The sequence below is a fragment of the Nipponia nippon genome, unplaced genomic scaffold (genome assembly GCF_047370975.1).
Source record: "Nipponia nippon isolate SJK-2023a ecotype South Korea unplaced genomic scaffold, ASM4737097v1 scaffold_10, whole genome shotgun sequence".
NCBI lineage: Eukaryota > Metazoa > Chordata > Aves > Pelecaniformes > Threskiornithidae > Nipponia > Nipponia nippon.
The window spans coordinates 31,715,864-31,726,921 of NW_028262291.1; the positions used below are offsets into that span (position 1 = coordinate 31,715,864).

Below are 11,058 nucleotides of genomic sequence, written 5' to 3' on the forward strand. Positions count from 1 at the left end.
ATTTTTCAGTGTTTTGCTGCTGGCATGCCTTCTGTATTTCTCCTCAGACAGGCAAATCTGATAAATATGATGGTCAGTTCCAATGTGGTTTCAAGTCAGTTTCTGGGGAATTTCCCTTTCATATCTTGCAGGCTAGCAGACTGCACTGAAGTGGCAATTGTTCACATGCTTTACTAATGTATTTGATTTTCTAAGTGAAAAAAAATAATAAAACACAAACTTAAAGGCTGTGCAATCAAGTTCTTAGCTGGTGTAAACTAAGAACAACATCAAACTTGCTTGCTACCAGCAAAGGCCAAAACCTGACTGACTGCATGCTCAGTCGGCAGCAGATTTCCTCATCCTGGGAGCAGGCATGGTTCTGCCAGGGAAACTGCGAGCTTTCTGGCCGTCCCTGCCAACGATCACTGGGCCTACTGGAATAGGACTGCCCCAAAGAAAGCACGTGAACTGGTCCCTGTGCCCATCCATGCGCTGAGAAGGCACCAGAGCATCACAACAAAGCCTCTGCAGTGTAATTCAGACTCTGTAGAAAAAGTGGTTTTTACTGGATACCGCCATATCCAGGGCAGTCAAATGACATTACTGCTGGATCCTTCTGTGTCTCCAGGACTAACCAGGGGAAGGAGCAGGTGAGGACTGTTGCAGGTATTGGTGAAGTGCCTCTGACCTGCTGTACCTCAGTGAAGGAGCAAGGGTTAAGGATCCCACACACAAGAGCACAGACTGGCACCCTGACACCAACTCAAACCCTCGCCTTCAGCACAGGCCGGTGGCTGCAGCCTGCCTTGCTGCCAGCCGCAAGTCACCCGCCCTGCTGCTAACCGCCATCTTCCTGCTTCTGCACAAATGGAAGAATCTGGCAGTATATTCGGCTGTTTGGCACGTGCAGGCAAGAGTCTGAACCATAACTTCAGCCACTGAGTATCAACCTCTACCTGTTCAGGCTGCCTCTCCGGCTGGCGCGAGCCCTCTCCTGTTTTCTTTGTACTTTGCAGCACCAAGCAATGAAGCTAGCATTTAAATGCCTGCAATCCTGAACACTAATCCCAGTGTTTGCCCCAGCCCTGTTTCAAGCATAATCCTGGGAACCCCAGTTTCTCAGAGCAATCTGTAATATATTTGCTTCTGCTGTTACGGGACCTGTTGCGGTTTGGTTGTATCTGCAGGATACGGTAATACACTAGCTCTTCCATGGACCTCCCCCTCTCCAGAGAAGGAGAGCTGCTTTCCCTAAAATGAACTTCAGGGTTAGGGTTGGAATTAGAATTAAGATTCAAGACAAGGATGATAAAACCTGTGGCTATAACCTGATTAATGCTAGGACAAGCAGGGGACTCGGATCCTTGCTATGTAGGCAGGGCTGTGGGTTTAGCTTAGGGTCTATGGGAGATATCTAGCTAGACCTCTCTTTTTATGCCTGTGTGAGAATATACCTAGTATCAATAAGGGAAAATGGCATAATACATTAGTTCTGAGGTACATAGGGGTGACTAACGAATCCTAAGGCGCTGAGTTTAGCACTTAGTTTTGAAGCTGGAAGGGCTGAAGTGACAGGCGTACTCTTTAAAGGACTGCTACCCCAGAATGAAGCATGCTGTTGGCACTTCCAATGTCTTTTCATGAATTCTGCAGTGGGACTCTATCTTGGAGCAATGTGCTAGGGCCAGAGATTGAGTTTAGAACAGTGTTACCAAGCAGGCCAGAAGGGCTGGATCTTATAGGAAAGGTTTTGTCTTCATCTAGTGTTAGTTCACCCCAAAAATGGCAACTTATCACTTCTGCCTATTCCTGCTGTAGTTGCAGAATTGTGCACAATAGATTTATAGACTCTCAGTCTGATGTGGGATCATATGAGTGTCTACGTAATGTTTCATAATAGAAGTTGTCTTCTTCACAACATGAGAAGCCAAGTATTCAGAATCCCCACACAGAGAGAGTGCTATTAAGGTAAGAGTCAAGCTCTTCAATAGTTAGGAGGTGCAAAGTAGCTGTTGCAAACCCGATTTGGGGAGTGCCAGTACTGCAACAGTTTTTAGCCACATGATCACCACACTGTATTTCCCTCACACAACCCCTGCCACAAATACACATGTAAATCCTATATATTGTTAGGGGGCTTAATAGCGATATGCCATGTCCCATTACATTATTACAACTTTGCAAGCTTTTGCATATGATACTTGACAACACTGGCTCTGCTAAACAGTGTTCCGTAGATCACTTACATAGTTCTACTATAGGCATCTGTAGCACTGCTATGGGCCAAATCCTGCCATTCTCAACTTTATTCAAATGGGTGTTTTGGTGTTTTTAGTAGTTCAAGACAGACCAAGCATTGCATTTCACCTATGCAAGAGAGTAGGACTGGTCCCATTCATTTAGTTCAAGTCAAAAATGGGTTCACCTGAGGTTTTCTGAGCTGAATTCTGATTCCAGGAACCGAAGGAACTGGTCTCGTCCTACTGGGTCCTTCAGCACCTCATCCATGGAGAAACCCCATCTTTTCACACGCTGCTGACTAGGTTCCTTGCTGTTTGGAGAGAAAAGGGAAAAAACAGATGGAATGTGCATATCTGCCTGCTGTCTGAGCAGCTGCTGCTGTTTCTGCTAAGCAGCAAAGGGAGGAAGATTATCAGACGAGGAGACGGTGTTTTTTTTCTCAAGATTTTGCAGAAATACAAGTTAGCAAATAACATACAAAAAGAAGCTATAACGACCAGGGTCATCATTAAAGCAACTGTGCTATCTGGGTGCTACGTACACAGCAAAATGAGAGAGACAGTGAATGATAATGATTTTCAGAGTAATTTCTTGTAGGTTTCATGTAAAGAACAGCATACCATACTTGAATGATTATTCATTATCCACTTCTTCTATATCTCCTCAAATGTACCTTGGGATTTCTTATATGTCAAGGCAGAAATTTGCCAGTGGTGTCCCCTGGGCCGCTGGTGAGCTCCAGAGCGTCTCCTTGTATCCCACACAGTGCTGGCTGGTCACTTGGAACCGGCTTCCGATTTTCAGTTGCACATTTGCATTAAAAAAGCAGTTTCACTAAGAAGCAGTGCAGACAAGATTTCTAAAAATGATTCCTGGTTTGTGGTCTTTTATTTTTCAGTACCTCTGATTTTTGGATGCCTAAGTCTTGGAAGACTAAAAAGTATCTCCCTCCTACTCTCCATGATAATCAGACTCTTATTTTGTGTCTCAGCTGGGACACTGAGATGCAGAGGCACCCAAAATCACTCGAAACCCTTCTCCTAAATTATTTCTTAATACAACCCCACTTACATAAGCTGTTGTTTGAATTGCCAGACATGTTGCAGAAATGCCTATGGGGAGAGGCAGTGCCTGGGAATCACAACGAGGATCCTAGGAGACAGTCCGCATCAGAGCGTAATGTGGGCTCACAAAGTGTTTGAAAGGTTCTGGTGTGATGGCGTCATACTATGAGACAACCATTAAAGTACAGCTCAGCTGCTCGCATTTGTGACAGTAGAGCCATTGTTAACAGTACATATCTATTAAACTACATGTCTCGTCATGTCCACAGTGATTCCTAATCCTGGAGCCTTAGGGGACAGTGGCGATCTGTGCTGAAGACAAATAAGCCAAAGGGGTAAATAAAATGCCCTCTTTGATTTCCTCTTGGTGCAAAGACTAAGCAAAATTGATGGGCATGTCCTCACTCGAAGTGCAGAGCACTCGGGATGGCTCCTCCTGCACTCACCCAGCAGCCAGCAGCGCTGCGGACAAGGGCGTAGATGCCAGCCTACCTGTTAGGTGAGCCAGCCGGGACATGGGGACATGAAAGCCATGTTTGTGCAGAGCTATGCACGAGCTAAGCTCGGGGAATTTCCTGCTGAATCCAGAGATCTGTAGCTGCTCTTCTTGCTGCTGCACAATGTTCTAGCACAAACAAAAAGGCCAAAGTGCTGTGTAAAAGTGAAGGCTTTCTGTGGCGTTTCCTGAGCCCTGAGTGCCGTGAAGGATGAACTGTAGTGGCACAGGGCTGTCCATACTCAGCAGCTGGCCTTACCATTAGAAGTGAGAGGCTCTTTGTTTTCCTGAGCAAGGGCTCTGCTCTCCTAACTGAGGAAACAGCTTTGCAGGCAACACAAGGGCTACCGCAGCTCTCGGGGATCATTTAATTATTCATGCAAGTTGCAACTAGATGCAGATGCAGTGAGTTCTCTTACAATAGAGAATAAAATACAGAGCTCTTTGTTCTTCCATCTCCCAGCAATACAACTTTCTCTTTTTCATCAGCAGGAGAATCACCTTCCTTAACTCTGAAATCATAGCAGAAACCAAGCATTATCTAAATTCCTATAAAGGCCGTGACATCAGGTTAATTGTTTTCTTCACGGACACAGACATCTTTTCTGGGATTTGCAGCCACCTCAACAGATGCAGAAATAATGGATGCCTGGATTACCTTGCGGGTGGGGGTTCCTCCAGAGAAGTATTTTACAGGGGCTGTATCTGGTTCTAGCCCTGCTAGGGAGGATGCAGAAAACGAGAGAAACTGACAAAAAAGGAAATCCAAAATATTAGAATTATGTGAAGAGGGGCAGAGATTAGGGAACTAATGTATTTCTGTGACTACCAGAGAAGCAGGCGAAAACATCTTTCACATCCCAGCCCAAATGTTTTTTAAAGAGGGAAATAACTTGCCCTTTTCCTGGAACACTGATTCACTGTAAATTGGCTTTCTTAGGCTGGTAGCATCTTAAACTTCATGTTATTATTCAAGAACAGACAGGATTAGATTTGGCATTCTCTTTTCAAAGATTTGCTAAAGTGAACTCCCATTTCAGATTTGGTGCTGAACAGCAGCAGCTAAACACAAGGAGAAGTTGCTGAGCACTTGCAGTAGTTTGCCACAGGATGTGAGTAGCAAAGGCGATATGTGGATGGTGATTCCATTCAAACCTGCTGCGATAGCTGCTAGGCATAGAGGCAGGCAGGCCAATTCTAGCCCCACTACAAGGGCTGTGACGGCAAGAGATGTAGGCACTGGCCGGACTTCCCTTGCACCAGCATCACATGGGCAACAGATAATCTAAATTGCAGTGCTGTGCTTGTTTTTCTGGAGAAACTCTCTGAGGTCCTACAGTCATTCCTCATCCTTTTCATCTATTAGACATCAAAATAGAGACAAGCCAGCTTGTTCAGTAACAGGTGAGGCCAAACTCACTTTGTCAATCTGTTATAATTCTGACCAAGACCACATTATGTGTGAGCTACACTCCTCTGGCTCCTGTGCCAAATCCACCTCCACACAGAGGGAACAGCCACTGCCCTGTAGCTCATCCTGTTCTGCCAGCGGCATCTTCCATGGGATCCCAGGACAGGAGCAGGGCTGGAGCACTGCAGCTGCGGGAGGACCAGAGAGCAGGCTCTCAAGGGTCAAAGGAGATTTGCTGGAACAAGTATCTCTTGGTAGTATCCTGTATCTGTGGACTCTTAGACCTGAATCTGTACATGTCCTTGACAAGCATGAGAACATCTGTTACCTGACCTACAGCGTACCGCACATCAAGTCACATGGAAATGGAAGGGCTGAATAATTCACAGAAGTGATAAAGCATAAGCTCCTGTTTAAACTTTAGCTATGTACTTGTATCTTGTAAAGTTAGACATCCAACTTCCTACCCAAACAGAGCAGTGGGAAGAGCATACAAACAAAATGTCAAGACAACCCTAGCATTACGTAAAACTACCAATTCTTACCTCATTTCAATGTCCCACAGCGCTGCATCATCACTTATCCAGGGATTGGAAGGCTCAGCAGGAGTTATAAAGGGGTCATATTCCACATACTGCTCTGTGTAGGCTATTAAACTGACAGATATAGAAAAGAAAAAAAAAAGAAGAAAAAAAAAATCAGGGCCTGAATGCTCATTCACATGTCAGAGAGGTACAGCTTTTCTTTTTTTCTTTCTTTTTGTGTGCTGCTTTTTATTTTTGTAGGGATTAGTCGGTTTCTCAGCAACCACAGGAGTCCCTTTTCCCAGGGATGGTGACTGCAAGGATTTCTCTGCAAACACGCACCAGCTCACTGCAGTATTTTCCTCAAGCTTGTCTCTGCCGAGATGCCCACAAAAAGCCCGATGAGGCAACAACTGGATTGCTATGGTAGGACTTCCCCCAGAGAGCCATGGGATGACTACGAAGTGCGTATCCTCCTGTTCATTTGTTACATGTTGCTGTTGCCTCTTGCTCTTTTGTTTTTTGCAGACTTTTGCACCCACTTAACTTTATACATTATGAGTAACTCATCTAAATAGGGTCATGTGCTGTAGCTAAGAATATGCTTAAGTCTCTAGAGGATCACAGTCCTGAGCATCAAAGCTTCAGGCTCTAGATAATTTTTTTGTTACATTGGTGTACCATTTAGTCTAATGGCACTTTTGTAAAATACTTCAACAGTAGTTTATAATAATTAACTTAGAATGTAGTAAACTATATGCATGTTGGAAAAACACCTGGCCTTTATACCACCTTGCTTCATAATGAGTGAGATAAGACCTATAGACTCTAATCCTCACTAGGATGAGATTCAAAGCATTTCCTGGGAAAAAGACTGTGTCTGCTTGCATAAGTGATTCAGGAATTCCACTGGGGTTGGGGCTAGGGGCGCATTTTTACAAAAGAAAGACAGCATATATGAAATAAATCAAAAGAAATTTGTCCTAGTCTATATTAGAAATACTCTAAGGCACTTTTAAATTTTTTTGCCTAGGTCTGCCAAGTAATTAACTAAGTTAATTGAGTCTCATCATACTGAACAACTAATCTACTTGCACTGTGATTGTCCATGCTAAACTTTACCTCTGGTCTTCCACATCTCAAAAAGGCAGGAGAATGAAAAGACCCCGTGTGAAACAAAGGGTCACAAAAGGCAGAAAGTTTCCCTGACCTGCTCTACAGTAATTATTTCTTTTTGTTTGTCCTAGCTCTTATCACGAGGCATTAAAATCATACACTTTTGTAACCACAGCAGGTTCCCATTGCCCCTCAGGGCACGCAGGGCTGTCTCATCTCATTTCATTAATTACATTTCATGACTGCTGTGGGTCAAGGGTTGGAGGAGGGAACAGCGTCCAATTTCAGAGAGCAGCAGCAATCCCTGAGACATCAATGAGAGAGAGGGCTGGTTAAAAAAAAAGAAAAACAACAAAAAGGATCAATCAGGAGATATCTACTGTGAAACTTGAATTGCTCCTAATAAAATAATAAGAAGGCATCAGAGGTGCTAGTACAAGTACTAGCAAAAATAAAAGGGGAAAAAACTAAATTAAATGACACAAGGGGGAATTGCTCAGCACATTTTGCTGATTCAGTATAATGACAGCAGCGGAATCATTGCCTCATTGTCTAAAGGAGGCTACAGGCGGGGGACTCCTAAGGGAAAGCATTTCTGTCAAAATGCAAACCTGGACTTTTGGCCTTTCAGGTGATGCACTGTAATTCTGGTAGAAGAGGTGGTGGGTAGAGTTCACGGAAGGGTGCAGAGCTTGCCTGGAGAACCCAGCTGTCTTGCAATCAGGGGGCCTTGCTGAGCTGTCACAGTAACTTTGAGGAGCTGAGAGGATAGCACAGCTTTTCATCTAGGGAGGTGAGATTGCTTATGGTAGGAAGATGCTCTGGTTTTCCCCCGCCATGGCTGTGATGCCACATGTAGTGGGATTGTACTAACACTGCACGATGCAGTCAAGGAAAACAGTAGGTACAATATATTGATAGTTTTGCTCAACAGTTCTCAAATCTCATTCCCAAATCCTAAACCTGACAGTGTGCAGGTCCCAAGCGGGGAGAAATGATGTGGAAGAAAGGAAAAGAAAACTGTTTCCAAGGTGCCTGGAGCAGCTGAGGGATGCCTGCTCCCACAGTTGGTGCAGATCTGCTCCTGGAAGGGGAACAGGGGGGAGGGGGGAGAAAATCTTTAGTAGTGCGCATTTATTTCATGGGAGCTGGAGATAACCTTTTGATAGCTTTTCATTCCTCTTCTGCTGGACAAGGGCTATCCCATAGAATAGCATACATTACCGGAACATATATATGATTGGTCTATCACTATTAAAATAATTTATATCTTATTCCTATAACAGATTAGACAGCAGCTTGTTTCCCCCACCACTCCCTGCCTTATTTGCTCCTTGTTACTTCCCTTGTCCTGCCTGGAAGTGCCTGTGCGCTGTACTGAAAAAAATGGCAGGTGGTGCCACTGTCAGGCTTGGCTGTCGAAAGGAGCGTGCCAAGAAGTCGTCTCCTGCACCCCGAACTGCCACACTGTCACTGAAACTAGTCCTGAAAGCGTGGCCCAGCCTGAAAAGTGACTTGCTAATAAACAGCACCTCCTTACACAGCAGATTTGTTGCTGGTGTTTGTATTTGGTGTTTTACATCAGGCTTTCAGGCCGCACAGGTTTTTATTTCAGGTAATCGTTCAACTCAGGTCATCCACGTTCATTCCTCCTCACCTGCCCCCACCCCTGCCAAGCCACTGGACTCCTCAGCCCCTCCGCTCCCCTCCTGCCTGCTCTGTGACGCTCCACCTCCAGGCTGCCCTTCCGCCTCCGCTCTCCGCACCAAGCCCTGGGACCCTCCAGCAATCGTATAACCAAACACTTCTTCACAAGATACAAATATCACAACCATGATTTTCATTCTTTAAACTTCCAAAATGAAACTTTCAAAACAGGAGAAAATAACTTCTTGATTGTTCTCATTTTATTTACTTTTCTCCTGGTTATCACTTTGCACAGGTTTTGATAGCGGTGTTTTCTTCTCCAATTTGGGACCAATAAAAAAAAAAATGCCCAAAGTCCTTTCAAACCAGGAAAATTTTCTGTCCGGTTTTACTGAAAACTAACAGGGTTTTTTTTGGCATTGACAATGTTACATTTATAATGTCAGTAGCTCCTTATGAATTTGAACAACAGGTGTGTTATGTGGACATGATTCAATGTTCACAAGTGAGTGAGTTTTACTTAGTCCATCTTACTGAACAAATACCTACCTAGAAAAAATTCAAGCAAAACAGACCTGCTTGTTTGTAAATTACCAGCCTGGAAATTATTACTGTTTCAGTATATTAAGGTCATTGTAAGTAAATTCAGTACAAAATGACATTTTTTTGGTAAAGCACAAATGTATCTTCATAATAAAAAAGAACCAGAAAGCCCAAACCATAAATATGAATGTGCTAATTTCAGTCGTACAATATAGCATATGCAGGATTTCAGGGAGCGTCTGAATATTTTCTGTTTAATTGGATAAATTTTCATTTTAATTGTTAAACTTTATGAGCCAATAGGAAGTTACTTTGGGGCTCTTGCCATTTAATTTGCCTAGTTTAGTACACACATGCTAATTACAGGTGCAGGCACTGCAAAGCACATTTTATAGGGTATATAAATCTCTTTTTATTTTGCTTAAATAAAAATTCTTCTATTATTTCTCTACAAGGTACCAGCCCTTATCATGTCCCTCATGTTCAACACAGTTTTGCTCTAAAAGTGGTATTACTGAAGAGCGTGCTGATCCCTACATTTGTCCCAGTGATTCCTGTCCAAAGTTACAAGTATCTAAGTAAAGGAGCTGTCATTCTCAATTAAATGTGAGCTTGTTCTTGACCTGTTCATGCTTTCCTACCAGAACTAAATATTCTGCAAGTCAAGTTGTGCCTTGATTTGCCTCTATGAGAAACCCACCTCTTAAAACACTGCCTTGAGTAGTCCAGGTACAACCCCAGTACTTCCCATAGGGTTTCAAATACATAAGTGGGAGCAGAAACCGGCCCGACAACCCCAGTATGAACATGGACACGAACACCACTTGCAACAAGATGCAAACGCAGCTCCTTCCTCAGAGCTATGCCAGAGTGGCAAGAGATGAGCACTGAGAGTTCACCCACAAAAGATAAAAGGGTATTTTCAAATTGAAACAGGACTGACTTTTCTGTAAATAAACTCTAGGTTGTGAAGGGGTGGGAAACAAAAGTACTGCAAGGGTTCTTTCTTTTGTGAATAATATTTTGTTTGCTTTTACAGTATGACAGCACCCTCATTTTTCACCTACTTTTTGTCAGTGGCAGAAGAGCAAGTGCAGAAGTGCCAGTGGTCAGCAGACAGGCAGCACAGCCGGTCAAGGAGGGGGAAGGACTGATGCACAGAAAGGGGACCAGCCTTTGTGCGTTCCTGCCCACTCTCTGTTTCTGGAAACGCCAAACTAAAGATGAGGAAAGAATGGGAAATCATGCAAATGGGAACACTCACCTTTCTGCTACTTTGGACATCTTTAAACAATGTCTCTCTATCTGCACGTTCAGAAAAGTTATCTGAGGAGAGAGATGACAAGGACATTAAAAATCCATGAGCTCTACAGCATGCATTGATCATATCCCAACACACTATTGATTTCTCTTTCCAAACAGCTTGAAAGTAACTCAGAAGGAAATGGGACCCTTCCCTAGGTATCAGAAGCAGCTTATTAACTGCTTCCAACAGGAGTCTCCATTTCCTATGGCAAAGCCCCAGGAGAAGCTTCAGAAGACATAATTAAAAGTAGGAAAGGCACATATTTGGGGCCAAGGTTCCTAGACTACTCAGGGTGCAAGATGATCCCCGTTTTACACCACACTCCTCTCTTCCATTTCTCTAACTGACTGGCATCACAAGACCAATAATGGTTTTACAGCACATTTGCACTCTGCTATGAACTAGTTCTTCCCAGTACTCTGTAGCCTGTGTTGCCTACAATGGAAAAAGCTCAAGAAACTTAGTGTTCAGGTTTGGTTCAGAAGACCACCCTAAAACTGGCTGCCTAAGAAACATGTTTAAAGCTGCCTTTACTAAAATGCTGACCTAGTGATTCCTGCCTGTGCTTCAGTGAGTACTGCTTGTTGCAGGAAAGTAATTTCAAGGGAGAGCTCCCTGTGCTGGGGCAAGGATGTGTGAGTTGGCTGGCCATTCCTTGGAGTGACTGTGCAAATAACTTTTTCTTAGTTCCCTAAAAGCTCTGACTGTACAGTCTAACAGTCACGCAC

The 11,058-nt window shown here is 43.8% G+C and overlaps 1 protein-coding gene across 10 annotated transcripts in view; it reads right to left on the bottom strand.

Annotated features, from left to right (window-relative positions):
• RGS6 (regulator of G protein signaling 6) overlaps positions 1 to 11,058 on the bottom strand; it is a 288,240-nt gene that overhangs the window by 45,758 nt on the left and 231,424 nt on the right. For all 10 annotated transcript variants that reach the window (XM_087746410.1, XM_087746409.1, XM_087746412.1 and 7 more), the window contains 3 exons: positions 10,289 to 10,350; positions 5,740 to 5,850; positions 2,408 to 2,533 (listed from right to left, as the gene is read on the bottom strand). In XM_087746410.1, coding sequence (XP_087602536.1) covers positions 2,408 to 2,533; positions 5,740 to 5,850; positions 10,289 to 10,350 — 299 coding nt within the window. The remainder of the gene's footprint in view (positions 1 to 2,407; positions 2,534 to 5,739; positions 5,851 to 10,288; positions 10,351 to 11,058) is intronic.